This window comes from Lygodium microphyllum, chromosome 24, assembly GCF_053477565.2.
Source record: "Lygodium microphyllum isolate KBCC chromosome 24, Lygodium_microphyllum_v1.1.10, whole genome shotgun sequence".
NCBI lineage: Eukaryota > Viridiplantae > Streptophyta > Polypodiopsida > Schizaeales > Lygodiaceae > Lygodium > Lygodium microphyllum.
The window spans coordinates 53,234,003-53,255,314 of NC_141158.1; the positions used below are offsets into that span (position 1 = coordinate 53,234,003).

The following is a 21,312-nucleotide window of genomic DNA, read 5'->3' on the forward strand; positions in this document are numbered from 1 at the left end:
CTGCATATCCTGCATGTGACATACAAGGGCATCATAATCAACTGCACATAATACATCAACCTCTGTATCTGAAAGCTCTTCTATGACCATGGTAGAGGCCACATTGGCCTTCTCTTTGCCTTTGGTTGTCTCCGATGCATCTGTCTTTTCTTCCTTCTTCTTTTTATCTCCTTCATTCTTCTTTCTCTCTTGTTCATTCTTGTAGTACCTGCAATCAGGTTCTTATGGCCCTTCTGACCACAGTGATAGCAAGTAATGTCACTCTTTTCCTTTCCTTTGCTCTTGCTCCTGTTTCTATGTCTTGCATTTGCATTTTTCTTTTCAGCCCTGCCTCTTACATTGTAAGTTGAGTTGTTGCCTTCTCCACTAGACATACGTCTAATTTCTTCATTCAAGATAGAAATCCTCACCCCATCATATGAGAGATTGGGATTATTGCTGAGTGAAACCACCAAGGTTTTCCACGAGTCCGGCAATGTCATGATCAAAAAGATCGCCCTCAACTTATCATCAAAGTCCAAATTTGCATCTTTGAGCTGATTTAGAATCCCTATAAATGCACTCAAGGGCTCAGCTGCACGCTTTGACTCATCTAGTCGCATATTCACCAACTTGCGCATTAAATACACCTGACTAAGAGGTGTGGTGATCTCATAAGTAGTTTTCACCTTTTCCCATATTGCATAACTTGTATCTAAACCCTTAACGTCTGTCAGAATGTCATCAGTGACACCCAACTTAATGTAAGCCACAGCCTTTTTATTCACTCTGGCCCAATCTGCATCAGACATTAGTGCGGGTTTATCTTCCTGCAAGGCATCCTCACAATCCTTCAAGAACAAAATGCCCTGCATACGGTCTTTCCAAAGGTCAAAGCCATGACTATCAAACTGTTTGATCTCCATCAAACTCTTGATGTCTGAACTGGAAGAAGTTACAGTCATATTATCAGAAACACAAGAGTAAATGCACTAATCTGCAAAAGCACAAGCTGAACCAGCAAAATGCACTGTTGTTCTTTCTCAACCAGAAGTAAATTTCTGATGTTTGTACATGAACCAACCACCGAACGGGCAAAAATGTAGAAATTTATCAAATTCTGCGTAAATCCCCAAAATTTCAAGTCCAAATTTGCATTAATATCAGTTAATCTAACCCAGCTGAGTAAAGCTTTGCCAACACATGAAAAGCCCCAAATGTCTGGGATCTAATGTCAGGAAATTTTACTCAAAAATGTGAAATTTCAACAAAATTGGCAAAATTCCCAATTTAATTTGGGTCATCTCTCACAATGTCTACAATTTCTAACTCCGAATTAACTGTCGGGCCTAGATGAGATCAAATCTAGGAAAAGCCCCAAATTCGCTGGCCAGATTTCCACAGATTTTGAAACTGTGCTTCCACACGTGAACTCCGTCAAGGAAGAGGATAAAAGAATTTAAGGAAAAACAAATTTCTCGTTTTTAAAAAAACGGCAGAAAGGGGGTCTGTTGACCCGTCAGGCGGATCGCATGGCGCCGCCTGTCTGTTGCGTGACGTCCGACTGCAGGTACGCTGACCTGTCGTGTGGCGCCCCGACTCGACACCGCCTGCCCGCTATCGCCCCGTCACTCGCCACCCATCATCGCCCAGTCGCTGGTCGTCGCCCAACACACTTCAGCTCGTGCTGTCCTTGCTATCATGCCCAACACGCTACAGCCTACGACTCACTGCATTATTGCCCGTCACACGACCACTATGCCTGCCCACCACTGGACCTGTCCAATCTGCTGCCCAACACACTCGTCACTAGGAGCTCGAACTGTCTGGAGGTCGTGTTCGCCCTTTGCTCTGATACCAATTGTTGGACCAAGAGGGAGCACAACATAGAGAGAGAGGTCGAGCCGGAGTGAGTGTGAGAGTGTGACGGCTGGAGAGAGTGTAAGCAGAGTGAAAGGTACGAGACGATTAGAATGTACCAACAATGTGTTGGTACACAAAGAATAAAATGTATTTATACTTAGGGCACGTAAAGAGTGTGTTCACATGTACAATGTGCATGTACTATATACGGAGATTACCATGCCTTTATATCCCAACAACAATCAACCAAATTTGGTGTGTCACCCAAATCTGATAGTAGTCGGTCAAATGTGGTTGGCTGACCTACCATATTTTTCTCATTCTTTCTTGGCTATTTGTTAGCCATTTCAGCCTGCATTCCTCACTTGTTCATTTCAAGTGTTGGTGAGTGAAACCAGCCTTCCTTCTTGGAATGGGTGGTGATAATCTGATTTAAGAGTTAATTACAGCAATAAATAAATGCACATAAAATGAAATGCACACTTTACCATAACATTCTTGGACAGTAGACACCCTGTTAGCCCCAAAATTGACGCCCCTTGCGGTATTTCTTTAGCTTTCATTCAATTGGAAGAAGTACAACTTGAGATTCTTCAATCTCCTCCTGCTAACCAATTGCTCTTGCTGTCATAAATGTCCAGCAAGCCTTTTAGGCCATTTGCCCCTTGTTTCACCCAGGACTTCTTCTCCAATTTGACCCTTGGCTGGCCAAATGCTGCCCCAAATCAATTCGGGATGGGCTGGCTCCTGAAATCCCTTGATAATCTTCAATTATCAGCTGCTGATTTCAGTCCCTTGAGCCTTCAATCTCTGGCACGGATCCCAAGATGGCTGCTAAACCCTAATTTCTGCTGTGAATTAGGGTTTACTGCAGAAATTACAGATCAGCCCACCAAAAATGGCTGAGAATTGCTGAGAATGGCTGAGCATATGCTGAAGGAGATGAGAGAATGCTGTAGAGAGAGAAAATTTTGAGATTTGTCGCGGAGAACTTCTTAAAATCAGCTACTGCCCTGCTGTAGCAGCCCCAAACGGATGCACTAACAACAATAGGAGCATCAAAGACTGTGATCTTCAGGAGAAAGTCCATCAAGAGCAATTGTCAGCTTCCCAAGGTCAAGAATATGCAATCTCCATCACCAAAATGGTCTCCAATGGCTGGGAATTGGCCCCAAAAGCTGGTAGCAACAGTCCAATACCTCTTTCCAATAGCTCCAAAATGAAAAAACGAGATTTCCCTCTCCCTTCAGCCCTATTTAGCCTTTCCCCCACTTGCATGGGAAAGTTTTGCCAAGTGGCAGCTTTCTTAATCCATTTTTAGCAATTTCCAGTCATTTAATTAATTTTCAGAATTAATTAATTCTGAAAATTAATTCAGCCCTTAATCCATGCCTAGAAATTTGACCTTGCCCATCCAAAAATTAATTGGCTAGGCCATTTGCAACCCAAAGTGGTCCCATGCATTAATTGACCCTTGGACAAGCATTAATCCATTAATTAATGCATAGTCCCTAGTGTCACCACTGACACTTAATGGCCAATTAATGATCCTAGGGACAAACTGACACCAAAATTCACCTAGAATCTAACAAGTGTAACTTGTTACAACTTTTGCCTTTGACACCCATCTTTTTCACAGGGTCCTTCGGTCTTCAACTGTGAGAAAGTAGCTTGCACCTCACATGTGCAACACATGTGCATCTTTTAATTGCACATTTGATTAATCCCTCAATCAAATGTCAATTAAACATAAGCAAAGCATCAAATTTTCACGTCCTCGTGACAGCAAGAGAGATCCGGCTCAAGGAGATACTTCAACAACTCCTTGTACGTCCACCCTCTTCATTTCAGCATTCATTGACTATATCCTCACTTGATCATTTCAAGTATTGGTGAGAGAGATCTAGTTTGAGAAGATACTTCAACAGCCCCTTGTACATCTGCCTTCTTCATTTCAGCATCTGTTGACTATAAATCTCCACATTCTTCTCTCTCCAAAGTCCCTCTTCTCGTGTTCACTGTCTTTCGACCTTGTCCAAATTAGACAATGTAGAAGGGCTGATTGATTGGCGGCAAACCTGATCGAGAGGGTTCTTTTTGACAAAAGTTTGTGTTTATAGTATACGGAGGCTCAAGTGAACAAGTGAAGTGCAAAGGAGCGAAATTGCTGTTTTTTTGGAGATACTTGCTGTTGGTGAAAAAGAGAAGGCTGCATTTTCAGCCTTTTGGAGCAAATTTTGAGTTTTCATCGCCCCCGGCAAGTGAAACTCTTTGAGGACGAGCAGAGGAGGCCCTAGCAAGCACTGGCACTATACGTGGAGTCAAAGGGGGCTGCCCTTGTTTTTGTGCAAGTCATTCCATTTACAATGTCAACCGAACTTGACACGAAGTTTCACCGCCCTACAACCTATCATGCCTCCGATGCCTCCAAACTTTGTGGAGCAAGCTGACCGGCCCACTCTCGCTCGGTTCTCGGCATAGGCTGATCTGGAGACTGCATCGGTGTTGATGTGTTCGAAGTCATTTGAACCTACTGTTGTTCTTGCTTCTTGCAAAGAGCTTTCAGATCAAAGGCCTAGGTTTCTCAGAGAGTACTAGGCTCTGATACCATGTAAAGAAAAATACCCTAACACAGAAACATAAACAAAAAACCGTACGACAAAGCACAGACTGATAAAAAGAACACAGTTAGGGTTAGGGTTAGAGTAACTCAGAGACAATGAACACAATGAATAAATAAAATGATATGACTACTAATAATACGATGCTCATGCAACAAACACACTATGCAGTGAATGAATATTGAACCTCGAACTCTTGTATCTCTAGGATCAGGGCAGGGGTAATGAGCTAGAGAGTGTGTCGTACTCCGAACAGATCCCAAATCGCAGCAAGGCAGCCTCCTGATGTCGAACACCAACAAACGCAGCAGTGAGAAGCTGGATCTGATGCAGACAGCAGTGAGGAGAGAGAAAGACTAAAAACGGAGCCTACAGAAGAGAGAAAGACTAAAAACCCAAGCAAGAGAGAAAAAGACTAAAAACAGAGCCTGCAGGAGAGAAATATTGAAAACGCAAGCAGAACAGCCTGCAGGAGAGAGAAAGATTGCAGCGACTGCAAATAGGAGAGAGGAAACAGTCAGGGCGGCAACTGGAGCCTGCAAACGCAGCAGTTTGTTGGCATAGCATGCTGTACGACAGCAGTGCAGATGAACAGCAGTCAATCGCCAAGCAGAAACAGCAGCAATCAGTGTGTGGAGGGCTGGAAACAGGCACCAGACTATAGGGAATAGTGATGGACAACAAGGGCTGAGATGTCCTCCGTGACGGGGTGTGGGCAACAAGCTGGTAACACCTAAAACCTGTAAAAACGAGATTGTGAAAGAGTGGAGGGCTAGCTGCCAATTTATAGAAAATTAGGGTTCTAGATCCTCTCCCACTTAACTTTCTCGATCCGCTCCCCATTTTAGGGTTTTGGCTAAAATAAGCCTAAAATAAGCATGTTTTGGGGCTGTTTAAGTGGCTAAGTGCATTTCTTAGCACAACAAGTTCCAACAAGGAAAGGGAGTTATCTCCCAAGAGCTAACTCATTTTTGGGCAAATCGTAGCATTCACCAAGAGTTTGCCAATACAAATACCCCTACGAGAATGGCATATTGCAGCAGAAGAATCACAATGTGATCGAGATGGTGTGGACTATGATGGCACATCGACAAACACCTCCATGTCTATGTGCCAAAGTCGTGGCCACAATTGTCCACATCCTTAACCGATTCCTTGCATCGGTCATCATTGGTATGACCCCCTTTTGAGACTTGATTTGGCCAAGAGCCTAATGTTTTTCATTTTAAGGTGTTCAAATGTGATAACTATGTTCACATACCAAAGAAGAAGAGGAACAAGTTTCAACTCGCTTCCAAGAAATACGTGTTCGTCGGATATAGCTCGTAGTCCCAAGGATACAAGCTTTATGATCTCGCTTCTTGAGAGGTATACACAAATCAAGATGTTCAGTTCATGGAGTTTCCAGCTTTGTAGAAGGGGGTATTGAGGATCCCATTCTCAAAGGTCCAGGTGACAGTTGAGTATCAACTCCAATGCCTTCGGTGCCTCTACCTATTTAGGCAAGCCACCAGAAAAGAGATGTCAAACCGAGTGTGGATCAACTAAATCAAAGAGCCAACAAGGCCCTTGCAACAAGTCGCATCACTAAGGGAATCTCTTGCTGCCATAAGCCTCGACTCTAGGTCCATGGGGCAAGAAATACACCGACATTCTACCATACCAAACTCCAAAAGAAGTCGGAGATGTACATGTGCTGGAAAATGAAAATGCCCTGTGTTATCTGATAAATCTCCAATCCAAGGAAAAAGTGTAGGATCCCAAGATCCGTCATGTCAAACTCTTGGCCCAAGATCTATTGAGTTCAATCAACCTCTTGTGCCTCGCTTCCTATGATAATGAGTTGATCAACATACAAGATGACAAAGACGCACCTATCCTCTATAACCTTGTAATAAAGATTGGGATCATGATTTTAATGATGGAAGCTTCAATGATGCCAAGCCCTAGGAGCTTGCTTCAGGCCATAGAGGGTCGCCATAGAGGGTCTTCCACAACCTATAAACATGGTCCTCCTTCCCAGGTAAAGCCAAGATAGCTCAAATAGTGTACATCCGAGCTTTTAGTGCAAAAGTCTCAAAAAAATCCAAACCTACCCATTAAGAGAAGCCATTGGCAACAAGTCGTGCCTTATGCTTGTCCAAGTTCCCATCTGCAAGATACTTAGTCTTATAGACCTACTTCACACCAATCACCTTCCACTTTTTCAAACGAGAAACCAACTCCCAAGTCCGGTTCCCCTCAATAGAATCAAGCTCATCTTGCATAGCACTGTGCCAAACATCCTATGCATGAGACTGTACCAAACATCATATGCACGAGCTTCATCAACTATAGTCAGCTCATGGTCATGAAGAATCTATTAAATATGGTCACAATTCACGCAAAGTGAACTATCCTGCCATGCCTAAAGCCTATTTGATTTGCATGCACTAAGAGGCCTCTCGGGAAACTGAGTAATCCCTAAATCCTAAATGAGCCATTGATACTACCGAGGAACAGTGATCAGCTCATTACGCTATGAAGGAGGCCGAGAAGCCTCTGGTACCTATAAAGCTCCTGTTTGTGGAAGGGACTTCCCCTTAATAAGCGAAGGTGGATCATCCTCACCCGATGAAGAAGACTCCCCCTCTAATGGCTCAATTTTCCCAGATGAAACATAAGGAGATTGGAAAGGGGGAGTAATAGTCGATGACAAACAAAGCGATGAAGAAACTTTCATGGGTGGAAGGGAAGAAGGTGAGAAAGAAGGGGAAGGAGAGGGAGGAGTCGTAAACAAAAAAGGGGTGCCGAGGTGTAACCTGGAAGGAAAGGGAGGGGCTGATGGTGGGATGGGGTGGGGGTTTTCTTTTGGGTAGGAGGGGGGGTAGTGTGTATTAGTCAAAGACAAACAACCACCCATAATAAAGGAACCATCAATCGGATCTTTGCAAGCCATAATCTCATCGAATATCACATCCCTACACGCCTCGATCTTTCCAATTGTCAGGTCATAGAGCTAATAGCCCTTCACGGTCATATTGTAACCAACGAAGATAAGCTTCTTTAACTTGGAATTAAGTTTACTCCATCTTTTCTTCTTATCCACATGGACGTATGCCTCACATCCAAAGATGCAAAAGTGGCAAACTGAAGGCTTTTTTCCAAAGAACGCCTGGTAGGGAGTCATCTTACAATGCCGAAGTAGGTGACCTATTGCGGATATGAACCACAATAGCCACTGCCTCACCCCATAAGGAATGGAGAAAACCCCTATGCTCCAAAATCGATCGGACCATCTCAAGGATGGTCCAATTGGCACATTCTACCACATTGTTTTCAAATGGTATATTCAAATGGAAATGTTCCACCCAAATACCATGATCCTTGGAAAACTCTGAAAATAGGTTAAAACAAAACTCCCTGCCATGATCTACTCAAACACCGCGAACTTTGAAGAAGATTTGCTTCTCCACAAATACCTTGCGAGAGTATGTCTCGCTCTTGTACTCCAAGAAATAGGGCCACATGTAACGACAAGTCCTCAACAATCAGCATAAGGTACTTGGCCTTCCCAAGGGAGGCCATGCCCATAGGTCCCCAAAGGTTGATGTGAACCAACTCAAGCAAGGGAGATGCCCTTCGAGTAGCAACCTATGGACAAGGCTGCCTATATTGTTTACCCCTCAAGTAGCTAGGATATAGTGTGTGCCTCAAAGCCCACCAAATAGCTTCAAGATTTTAATGCCCATAATGAGCACGCCAAAGTAGTCCAAGCTCATGTGAAGACCATGCAACAAGGGCTGTGAGTGTGTAGAGTCCAACCTCCTATGTACTTATCCAAAGAGCAACTTTTGAAGATGTCTCCTCCACTGCAACTACATCCTAGGTAAAGATGACTTAAGTACCTAGCTGTGTAAGATCATAAATAGATAGAAGATTAAAGCCCTGATTTGGTACATACATGACTTTGGTCAAAAAAGAATGCCTATTGGGCAACAAGGGAATTATCCCCACTCCACGCACAGGGACTGAAGAGTTGTTACCAATGGTGATGGACACCCCCCTCTAGATCTCATGTCCTAAACCCAATCCTAGTGGTGGTGTGGGAAGAGGCCCCACTATCCACTAGTCAAAGCTTCTCCTCAAAAGAAGGAACAAGAGCCATATCCTCCACCTCAAACAAGTGTACAAAGATAAACTTCGTAGTAGCATGTGCAATCTTAGAACCCTTAGACCCCTCCTTGAGACGCTCATCATGGTCCAAGTTAAGCAATGAAAGCTCCTCCCAAAGAAGCGTATCTCGGGTCAAAAAACTAGTGTAGAAAACATCATACTTAGGAGATGGTAGCTTAGTTCGTAGAATCATAGCCATATCCTCCAAAGATATCATCCTCCCAGGTTACACAAACTCACCCCACATCCTCCAATTTGTTGATATGTCCTTCATAGAAGAAGAGTCATCAACATTGAGCATCCCAAGCTGCTTCTCCAAGGAGATCCTGCAGCAAAAACTATTCTAATGGTAAAGAGACATGAGCTTCTTCCACACCTCCACAGTAGTCTTCAATCTAGGAACATGAACCAAAAATGAATCTTGTAAACTCATAAAGAGAAAGGATCAGGCTCAAGAGTTGAGCCAACGATCCCAAAGGGTTGCACGATCCATCCATGTCCTATGTGCAGGATTTGCATGGGCCAAGAAGCAAGGAGACATACACTCCCAAACACTGAAGGTGTCGAGAATGTGCTCTACCTTATATGACCATAGAGAATAGTTGAAACCATCCAACTTGTCTTCTTTGGGCAAAGAAGGAAGCACGAGCACCTGTACATCAAGTGCCATATAAGGCATCTTCAAGCCGGTGAACTAAGCCTTAGTGGAAACATGAAGAGAGAGAGGATTCCAAACAAGGAGTCTGAACAGAGGACTCTAATCGTCGACAATCTCGTCGTCTCTCAAAGGAATAATGAAAGACCCCATCCTCTAAGTCAATAAAGCCAAAGAATTAGTGTTGAGACGTCTTTGAATCTTGCGAACACCCAAAAAAGCTACCTTTGATTGTCAAGCAACATGGGCATAGGAGGAAAATGGCTATAGTTGACGTAGAGGCACCACCTGTGCAGTAGATTGTAAAAATTACACGACGTAGCGAACAGAGTCTGAGAAATGGATAGAGAGTACACAATAGATAAGAGGAGAATTAAAAAATTTTCTTTAGCTCCAAACAACTAATACAAAGATGGCTCTGTCCACCCGCGCACTTCCACTATGAAGCTTAGATGGTGATCTAGATAGAAGATAGGCGAAGAGCTTAAGGCTAGCTAGAACAACTCTGATTGGGTAAAAGATAGATGATTGATGGCTGTGAAGGGGTTTAGCTTTTATAGCCTATGAAGGGGGTCATGATGGATGACCTTCCATATGCACCTGTGTCTGTTAACCTTCCATGTGCACGTATCTGTTGACCTTCCATATGCACATGTGTCTGTTGACCTTCCATGTGCACCTCCACTACTTGGCTACGGAATATTCCAAGAAATATTCCCTTTACCGTTGGCTAGGGTCCCTGATAACTCCCTTACCCCGCAACCCGATGTAATGTGCCTCGAGTCGCTACCAGCTTAACTACTCCATCTAACCCAAAAATTGGACCCACAACAATCACCTTTTTGCCATCCGGTCACATAGACCTCATTTGACATATAAGTTAGGACTTAATCTATATCCAGGCTCACATATGGCTTCTCCTCATAATGGGGACCTTACAACTTTGAGCACCATGGATCCTTGGTGGCACCTTATGAGGGTGGGGCATTGAGCATATCTAACATACATGTCGTCACCTGCTGCTGAAGAAGATTGTCAATCGGAGGAGAAAACTTTTGTTTTCAGCCAATCTGATGGGACTGATAGAGACAACCTCTCCCTACAATTAAAAGATTGTCGTTTGGGCTAAAAACCTGTCGCCTATAGCAAAAGATCGTCACCGATGTGGAAAAACATGTTGCCTACTATAAAGAAGAATGACTAGGCACTGAATGCAAGGTCAATTGTATGCATTTTGGGACTGGGTAGTCTCCTTGTCAAATAGACTACACTATGTCCACTCTTAGACCATGATACCATGTGAGAGTGCGCAACAAAAGAAGGAACTTGAACATAGAGAGAAGAAGACAGCAAGAAGATGAAGGAAGAAAGGAATCTGCATTGACTAAAATAAATGTTGAATACAAATGTAAGGACTGATCAGTCCCTGCACACAGCCCGTGGTGTCACTAAGGGCACCAAATCTGGCTGGAAATGATGACGGCAGCAGCAGCACCGGAGATGGATGAGTATGCCCGAAGTTGGAGAAGCAACATGCAAAAGATGATCTGCCCCAGCCAAAGCGTCTACCATAGTAGCAAAAAGTACACCAAACTGGCCAACCTGATGCTGGCCGACCAGCTGCCAGCAGTCCACAGTTTGCAAAATATAAAAACACCAGAAAAATCAGCTAACATGGCCAAAAATTCCAAGGGAGAGGACAATGTCTAACAAGGTGGCACAAGCTGGGAACTGCAAAAAATGCTCACAAAACTCAAGAAATGCAATGCCAAAAATCCCATGTCTCCGTCACACTCTGACAAGAACTAAGAACTAGGAGCTGACAAACTAACAACACTAAAAGTGGCAGGCTAACACTTGCAAGCTGGTGGCAGCAGGTAAACAATAAACCAATCTATAGGATGACATGGCAAGCTGGCAACTAACTGAAAGCTAAAAATGCAAGCTAGAAGTGACTGCATAACAACAAACACAATAGACATGTAGTGACAGGTCAGCACGAAGATCAAGACAATAGGAGTTCCTTAGGCGCAAAGAGATAGAGAGAGTGGGAGAGAGCAAAGCAGAGAGTGTGCACGATTTTAGGTACAATGACGAGTGTACCACTTTAGGTTTTTAGATAGATATACATGTGTAAGTACAAGTGCTAAGGATGTGTTCACACCCGAGCATATTTAAAGGCACAAGGGCCTTTATTCCCAACAACCTCCCACAGATTAAGAGGAGAAAAGAATCAGCTAAGTCTAGGTATGTACAAAGCTGAAATACATATATCTATCCAACTCCCATCATCTGTCGGCAATGAGCAAAATGCTCTGCTAGAAGACCCTTCGCGAGAAGGTCTACAAGATTATCTGTTAGCAGTCATGTTTGTCATGCCTTGTCATCTCCTGCCTGTGAGCCTCAGTCTAAGTCAGACGAGGACATTAGGAGCTCTGACATGTCTGTCATGTGTTATGATGGGGGAGGCTAGTCACTCTTGACTGGCTGTCTTAGGTTGTGTATTTCTTTTTGGCCTCTTTTAGTGGGCAGCCACTGGCTGCCCGGCCACCTTTTTGGTCACTGTTGTGGGGCGCCCATTTTAGGGCACTTTTAGGGTTTGCGCCCATTTTAGGGTTTGCGCCCATTTTAGGGTTAGGGTTAGGGTTTGTCCGTTGCCTATATATTGGCAGCCCCCCTCCCCACTTGGTCAGTTGTCTTCTTGCAGATTCCGACACTCCTTCTCCCCCGTGGTGGTGCTGCCATCATCATCAGCCTGATCTGGTGCCCTCACTGACGTTGTAGGCTGCGTGCAGGGACTGATCAGTCCATTTCAGTGTATTCAGCATTCATTTCAATCAGTGCAGATTTCTCTTCCTTATTTTCTGCTTTCTCTCTCTCTCTCCCTCCGTGTTCGTATTTCCTCTTCCGTTGCGCACTCTCACATGGTATCATCGCCAAACTGAGAGTACACGGAGCTGAGTTTTACGCGGGAGAACACCCACAACTCTGCGTTTGCTGGTCAAGACGCCTCCAACAGCTGAGGCGTCATCCTCTACACCATCTCCTTGATCAAGGCGGCATGTCTTGGTGTCAACAAATTTGCGTTTGCTGCTGGCGCCTTCTCCAGTGGCTGCCACGTCATCACCACCCTCTTCCTGCCTGCGTTTTCAGCCTGGGCGGCCCTCCTCCAGCTGGGCGACATCCTTCCAGCCTGCGCCTTGCTGTTCTGGCTGTTGTTCCATCGTCCGGCGGCTCTTTTCCTGCTGGCGACTTCTTCCCAGGCTGCGTTTTCAGGCAGGCGGCTGTTTTTCTATGGTGATTGCATCATCAGCATTTGCGTTTGACATCATCCTTGCGTTCTGTGCAAGGCAGCCAGCTCAGGAGCTTCTGGTGTTTGTGTTTCGGCACCGGCAACCTTCCCTTGTTGTGTTTTGGTGTTTGCAGATTGGAAGATGTCTTCTCATCAGTTTACAGGTTTTGATGACTCAAATGATGAGCTTTTGTCTCGACATTCATCTGAACGGAGGCGTGATTTCTATCGCGAGGATCGTCATACGGAGTCTATTCCTCGTTCTCGTCCCCCTTCTATTCATGTATCTCGGCGATCCCCTTCCAGAGGGCCGAAGATGCAGCCTTTGGTACCCCCTGTACAGGTACCCGTACTTCCTCAGCTGCCCAAAGAGGACTGGTTGGATGGCTCCAACTTTTCTCTATGGTCCTGCAAGGTGGAGTGTATCTTGGACTCCTTCGATCTTTGGGAGCTTGTTTCTGTTCCTCTTCCCCGGCCTATGGTGGATCCCGCAGATGGGGCATCTATGGATCGTGCAGCCTTATGGGATCGGCTTAATTCTAGAGCCAGATCTTTCCTCTTTCTGAGTTTGCAGGATTCTGTCCTTGTTCATGTTCACAGGTTGAAGACTGCAGCGGACGTGTGGCAGAAGCTAGCGTCTCTCTATCAGCAGAAGACGTTTGCCCACCGGATATCTCTTGAAAAGAAGTTGCGGATGCTCGCTATTGATGATAGTCCTTCCATGAAGGACCACATCAACAGATTATAGGATATGAGGGATGAGCTTGCATCCCTCGGTCGGACGATATCTTCTGAAGACATGGCTATGATTCTTTTGACTCAGCTGCCATCGCCTCGGTTTGATGTCTTCTACACCAGCCTACTTACATCGAGGACCCGTGAGAAGCTTCTATGGGAGGAGCTATCCCCGCTTGTCTTGGAGCATGACGAGCGACTCAGAGAGGTCAGTGCTAGTGGATCCGACTCCACTAGAGCCTTTGTTGCAGGTTCAGGAGGACAGAAGAAGAAGAAGAAGTCAAAGGCTAAGAAGAAGGACAGTTCTTCAGGCTCTGACTCAGATTCAGAGAGACCGAAGTGCCCACATTGTGGGAAAGGGACACATCCCGAGGAGAAATGCTGGAAGAAGTACCCTCACCTTCGTCCGGGAGCGAAGGATGGATCTATATCGGAGCCTTCTTCTACCTCTACACCAGCTGTTACCCATGAGTCAGTGTTCCTTCATATCCATGCTTTGGAGGAGGATCCTTCTTCTGTGGCTGTAGTGTCTTCTGCGCAGCCTTGGTTAGTGGACAGTGGTGCTTCGAGTCATATGACTCCCCGAGGTGATTTGTTACAGGATCTCCGTCCATCAGAGGGTTCAGTCACTGTTGGTGACATTTTATCGGTGCCTATTAGTGGTGTTGGCACATTGCCTTTGTTTACAGACCGACCTACGAGCTTCCTTTCACAGGCCCTACATGTTCCGGACTTGGGCCTTCCCCTCCTCTCAATTTATGGCCTTACGAGGCTTGGCACACGAGTGATCTTCACCGAGCATGCCGTTGTTATTGAGGATTCTCTTACAGGAGCTGTCTTATCTACAGGTTGGCAGGAGAGCGGGCTTTACAGGCTCCATTCCCCTTCTTTGATGCAGGGTCCTCCGAGGCAGTCTATTGCTACACCCGTTCCCGCTTGTGCACCTTCTATTCCACAGGTTCCTTCCCATCCCCCACCTCCTCCAGTGGTTCCCTCGTACCCCCCATCCCTTTCAGAGGGGGACGATCTCGGTGATGCGGCTGTGGATTCCCTGGCCCCTAGTGTTTTAGAGGGGGCTTTCCAGGATCGTGAGGAGCTCCTTCAGCGGCAGTCCACTTCGACGGACTTCATCGACATTGGCATTCCTCTTGCCATCCCCGGATCCATTTCTTCTTCGGCCTTCAGCCACATCCAGGATTTGAGAGGGGGTGTTAGCAGTCATGTTTGTCATGCCTTGTCATCTCCTGCCTGTGAGCCTCAGTCTGAGTCAGACGAGGACATTAGGAGCTCTGACATGTCTATCATGTGTTATGATGGGGGAGGCTAGTCACTCTTGACTGGCTGTCTTAGGTTGTGTATTTCTTTTTGGCCTCTTTTAGTGGGCAGCCACTGGCTGCCCGGCCACCTTTTTGGTCACTGTTGTGGGGTGCCCATTTTAGGGCACTTTTAGGGTTTGCGCCCATTTTAGGGTTTGCGCCCATTTTAGGGTTAGGGTTAGGGTTTGTCCGTTGCCTATATATTGGCAGCCCCCCTCCCCACTTGGTCAGTTGTCTTCTTGCAGATTCCGACACTCCTTCTCCCCCGTGGTGGTGCTGCCATCATCATCAGCCTGATCTGGTGCCCTCACTGACGCTGTAGGCTGCGTGCAGGGACTGATCAGTCCATTTCAGTGTATTCAGCATTCATTTCAGTCAGTGCAGATTTCTCTTCCTTATCTTCTGCTTTCTCTCTCTCTCTCCCTCCGTGTTCGTATTTCCTCTTCCGTTGCGCACTCTCACATTATCATCTATATGCACTTTGACAAGCTCAATGCTCTTGCTGTCAAGTACATCTCTAATGAAGTGGTACTTCACCTGTATGTGCTGTCTTTGCATGAAAGACACGATTCCGTGCTAGCATGATAGCACTCTGACTATCACAATGGAGAACAGGTAACTCTGCGATGCCAAGCTCTCCCACCAGACGTGAAAGCCATAAAGCCTCCTTGCATGCCTCAATGGCAGCCACATATTCTGCCTCTGTAGTAGACAATGCAACACAATTTTGTAGCCTGGAGATCCAAGAGACTGCTCCTTCTGTGAAAGTAAACACATACCCAGAAGTGAACTTTCTGCAATCCGCATGACAGCATAGTCTGCATCCATAAAGCCAACAACAGATGCCTTCTGCTTTCCAAAGCAAATGCACAACTCCTTTGCGCCTTTGAGGTATCTCATAATACCTTTCACTATATCCCAATGCTTTTTGCCAAGGTTTGCCATGTATCCGCTAACCACTCCCACTACAAAGGCAATGTCAAGACGTGCAGCAACCATAGCATACATCAAACTGCCAACAGCTGAAAGCATATGGTATCTTGGCCATTTCAGCCTTCTCATCATCAGATGTAGGGCTGTCCTCTACACTGAGTTTCACATGTGGAGGCAATGGAACCCCAATTGTTTTCCCCCCCTCCATATTAAAACACTGCAAAACCTTGGAGATATACTCCTTCTAAGATAGATAGAGCAATCCTTTTGACCTATCTCTGAGTATTCGCATGCCAAGAATGTGATTTGCATCACCAAGATCCTTCATGTCAAAGCTACCATGAAGACTTTGCTTCAGTGAATCCAAGGCATGAGTATCCCTGCCAACAACCAACATGTCATCAACATACAAAACCAAGATAATCAGGCTGCCATCTTCTGCCTTCTTAGTATATAAGCAGTAATCTACTTGACTTCTATGGAAACCTTGAGACTGCTTAAATGTATCAAACTTATGATACCATTCTCTAGGTGCTTGTTTCAGCCCATACAAACTTCTTTTGAGTTTACATACCATCTTCTCTTTTTCTTTTTCCACAAACCCTTCAGGCTGCTGCATAAATATGTCTTCATGCAGATCACCATGTAAGAATGCAGTCTTTACATCCATTTATATGAGCTCCATATCTTCAGCTGTAACCAAGCCCAAAATGGTTCTCAAGGTAATCATCTTGACTACAGGAGAGAAGATCTCATCAAAGTCAATTCCATGTTCTTGCTTGTACCCCTTCGCAACCAATCTTGCTTTGTACTTTGGTGAGGAACCAGATGTGACCTTCACCGCAGCAGGAGATGGAGACCTTCAAACAATAGGGCGATTGTTGAAAACAGATTACCTATGGTTGGATAGTGATGGAATGCAGTAGGTGATGGTTGGATAGGAGATAGTAGACGGCTGATGACTCAAGTTTCCATGGTAGAGTAAGAAAGTTATATAAAAGGATAAAGCTAAATGGTGGATAGCCTATCTATTTATAGATGTTGAAGGATTTCCCAAAAAATTAGGGTTTTAGGAGACCACTGAAACTCTCTTGAACCACGCACCGAATTTGCGTTTTTCATTAATTAAACATGTCTTGGGGCTGTTTAAAATTTTCAATTAGTTATAAAGCGTATTTCACCCCAACACCCCCTCTTAGGCCCAAAATTAAGCTTAAAAGGGAAGGCTAACAATGTTTATCCCAAGGTGTCCCAACCTGAAGCAGCTAGGCCATCGGACATAGGATGCACGTTGGCTACCCAGTGGCCTACCAAGATTATAGAGGCGATGTTTATCTTACCAAGGGAGTCCAAATAGTCACCCTAGAGAGGACAAGACATCAGACAAAGGATGCTCGTCGTCTGCCGAGTGGCCTATCAAGCCCTACTAAGGTGGATGCAACCATATTGAACTTTTTTTTTTGTGAAAAGTTAATTTTAGGAATGGTGGCCAATTAAGTAATAGTAACCCAAAATATCGGAGTAGGAATGATACATTCAACACTCGCAAAACACTAAAAGCGTACCCAACCACTTGAGGATATCGATGATGAGAGAAATATGATGAAGTATCATAGGAAGAAGGATGGTGGTGTAATTTGCCGGTGGAAATAGCTTAGGATCCGTCCAGTGGTGCTTTGCACAATGGGATGCATACATGTTAAAGAATGCTCATGCAACAAGTACCACTTGGACAGTGTCCCTCGTGGGAAAATGGTTCACTTGCCCAAGTGCTCTAGTACAAAGATGATGAAATCATGCAATGCATAGGGGAAGGTACGACAAGGCGGGAAGGCCGATGTCGAAGATAAGTGCCGAAACCTATAAAATACCAAGAAGTGTAGGATCCCCCTCTCAACTAAGGTGTCAATGTTGAAGAAGGAAGAGGAGCCTGAGGATGTTGGTCTTCATGTGGTGCCGAGAACCATGTGGATGAAGATGATGAAGTGTCCCTATTGGAAGAGTAAGGATAGAAGTCATCAAGGAGCAGGAGCAGCATAGGTCCCAAGGGTCCCACTGATCCCAAGGTCCCACAAGAGATTGCCTTCCGCCTGGCCGAATTATCCACGGCATGCTCGCCAAATACGGCGCTCTCACTGTCGCAGAATGCTGGTCTCATGCGCAGGTCAGGCCCTCACTTTCCTCACCTTCCATTCTTCGGAGGCTTCACCTGACTTAAAACTCTATAGCATTGCTTTCAACTTTTTTAAATAATCAGAAGTAATGTTTTCAATGAGCTCGCTCAACCATTTTTCAGAGCTTTGAGTTTTAGCACACAAAGAACTTCTAGGAAACTACTTCACGCTTTTAATTTGAAGGGACTGTGGTCATCTTGCTCGCTTAGGACCCAAACAAATGTTCAAAGTTTGGGGCTAAAGAATTTCAGGAAAAACGCCCCATGTGTGGACCATTTTATTGATGCCCACAGATTTTAGAAAGCTCTAAGAGTGGTTACACATTGCCATTTGGACGCCCAAACACTCAATTTCCTACAAATCAGAAGCAAGGGAAGAAGCTACTCAAAACATGACCCAGTGAAATCACCAAGATAAAGTCAACTAGAAAAGAGAACAAATAGATTATTCGAATTGTAAAGCCATCAAAATGAAGATCAAAATGCCTAATTACTGACTTGTTATAGGATTGTGATTAGTCATTACCTCATACAAGTTTCGCAATTGTGCTTTCTTTAATGTGTGCTTACAACGACCCAAAGTGGATTGTAGCTAAAATCTTAGGATCTATTGCTTTATCCTATGCACCTTTGAGGCATCTTTGAGAGCATTAACACATCTTTCTTTTTTCCCACTCCTCACTATCATTCAAGCTCAAACCAATGAGACAGCACAGCAAGGTAGCTCTCTTTTATCTTATCTAGAGAGACGTGATAACAAAAATGAAGGTATCTTATGCCCATTTTTGCAATAGCAACATGCATGTATGCGCATATGCGTGCGCACACACAAAGAGATACTATACAAACGGTGACGTTTAGCAAGTATTTATAGCCCTTGGTCCCATACCTATGCTCTATTTAGCCATCCTTTGTGTTGTTCCATAAGTATGACACTTGATTGACACTCCTTACTTTCCACTGCGCTTCACAAGAATCAAGCTCTTGCTTCAATGGTGTTTTCAGCCTCTGTGTGGTTTCCTGAAATGTAATCACCCACCATCCTCAAGCTCCCTCATCGTACTGACAGCCAGTGAAAAACAAACAGTTTTCCTCTGTTAGAAGTAATGTGTTAACAGTATGCATAGCTCACTTAGAAGCCTTTGAACCAGTTGACACACAGGATAAACATTCTTTTTAAATTTCCAGCACAATACCAAGATCCCGACATGGATACTACCATATCTCGGAGTTTGACACTTTGACACTTTTATGTTGCTTGTGTGCATGATACACTACTTACTCTACTAGTTATCTTGTAATGTGGCTGTGATTGCATCTGCCATCAGCATATCAACTTACCAAACCTAGCATGGGTTAGAAGCTTGAAGATTAACCTTGCATATGTCAGATCTATTAGGTATTTTGTGTGTGTGTGTGTGTGTCTCCATGTATATTGAATTTGTGACTATCATACAAGAATAGTATGTATGCAAAATCATATTTATGATTTCAAGACAGCTTGAAGGAAAATGAAATTACAAGCCTACAATACTAGTGAGTCACTATACTCGGGCAAAGTAAAAGTATGGTTCTCCTTTATATTTCATTTAGCTTTAGTTACACCACTGAAGAGGAAAGACAACATATGGACAATTCAAAGGATAAAAAGGGGAAATGAGACCATCAATTGACATGGCATTAGACCTGATAGTGAGCCACCTGTCATCAGTTTCAAAACGTTTCATTTCCCTCACCTTGCTGGATGCACAAGTGAGCCTTGGTAATTGGAATCACTATATTCAAAAAGGACAGAAACACATTGAACTCCAAATAACATTAACGATATCTTGACAGTGGCAAAGTGGCAGTACACAACAAAGTAGTGATTATAAATTAGAGGATCTTGAACACATCTAGCTCTTTTGACAAGACATAGATGACGAGCCAGATTCGATTTTATTACTTTTCTTGTCAGGCTCATAATACATTGTTGCATAGCGAAATGACTCCTCTTTGTTAGCAGGTGTTCCAACAAGTTTTACTTGCTTCCTTTCTCTCATCCACCTTAGCATAATCTTCATGTGCCTTTTGCTTTTGATACCAATTGTCTGACAAGGCAAAAATAGGAAAAAGAAATTAATAAAAAGCCACTAGAAACAATACATCACATGCATACAAGCCATAACCTGGACAAGTTTGTTGGCATACTCTCACACAGTCTCTTTAGAGTATAAACGTTTTGGCCTGACATCCTTCGACAGCAATCATGGCTTCTTTAATACTTTTGCATTGTTCAATCCCAATTATGGCTTATTTAATACTTTGCATTCTAGCATTCCTCATAAAGATGACTGTAGAGAGAGAGTGACAGATTTATGTTGAATTGCTTGCTGACCCTGAGACTTATGCTAGACTCTACAGTGAGCATGCCAGGATACATTGCAGAGTGACACTAAAAAGTTGCTCATGTTAGTGACTTGAGAAGGTTCTTTGTTGTCAAAACACCAGATCCTAGGCTAGATGCTTGCACAATCACCTTCGAAACATACAATTGAGCAGTTATCAGTTTGCCAAATCTCGTGTTGTGATCATGTGATTCTTCCATGCATCTAAAGTTTGTAAGTACAGCATTACATGTTCATAGAGCAGTTAACTCTTAGATATGGCCAAAGAGGTAGTCATCACCTTGCATTAACAGCACTCAATATCATGAAACATGGTCCTGTTGTAGTTGACTCTCCGATATGGCCAATTAGCTTGGGTTCTCGATACCCAATCTTATAGAACATGTGATTAAGGAGCTCATTGGAAACATTACTTCTGATTATTTACAAAAGTTGAAAGCAATGCTATAGAGTTTTTAGTCAAGTGAAGCCTCCGAAGAATGGAAGGCGAGGAAGGTAAGGGCCTAACCTGGGCATGAGACCAGCATTCCGCGACAGTGAGAGCGCCGTGTTTGGCGAGCATACCGTGGATGATTTCGGCCAAGCGGAAGGCAATCTCTTGCGGGACCTTGGGATCAGTGGGACCCTTGGGACCTATGCTGCTCCTGCTCCTTGCCACGCCCTTGCCGCTAGTGCTGCTGCTTGAAACTACAAATTTGGATGCCGCAGACCTTGCTAACAGCCTAGCCCCCGTAGCGAACATTCTCTCTCTCTCTCTTTCTGTTCTTCGTGCTTCCCCACCCAACTTATAGCGAAAGGTGTTTATGAAAAACCAAGGTTTAAAGGTTTTGATGTAAAGCGCGTTTCCAAGACTACGTTGACATGTGCAGACACTCGGTTGTTTATGAATTGCTTGGAGGCGAGTCGTGACCTTTACTTTTTGTTGCTCGAAACAGAAAGTACATTTCTTTTTTTACATTGTAAATCTCCTATAAAAATAATTAATATCAAACGAAAGTAACATTATTTTATAATTTACCAAGCAAATCACCAACCCTAACAAAATCTTAACCTTAAGAAAAAGTCATAATATTTTTTAAAGAAATTCAAGACTTAAAAATACATCTATTCTATTATGTATATTACTGAGAGCTCTGCCTTGGGGATCTTGAACTAATGAGAAAACTCCCGAACCTATGTGGTATAAGGAGAAGGAGTTCGGTA

General features: G+C 44.2%; 1 protein-coding gene across 1 annotated transcript in view; it reads right to left on the bottom strand.

Moving 5' to 3' along the window:
- The window catches only part of LOC148015099 (uncharacterized), a 39,054-nt gene extending 18,071 nt beyond the window's left edge, over positions 1-20,983 (bottom strand). Inside the window, exons 1-3 of the mRNA XM_087664919.1 lie at positions 20,618-20,983; positions 19,668-19,812; positions 18,612-18,784 (exon numbers count right to left, since the gene is read on the bottom strand). Coding sequence (XP_087521045.1) covers positions 18,777-18,784; positions 19,668-19,812; positions 20,618-20,851 — 387 coding nt within the window. The 5' untranslated portion in view covers positions 20,852-20,983 and the 3' untranslated portion in view covers positions 18,612-18,776. The remainder of the gene's footprint in view (positions 1-18,611; positions 18,785-19,667; positions 19,813-20,617) is intronic.
- Positions 20,984-21,312: the final 329 nt, after the last annotated feature.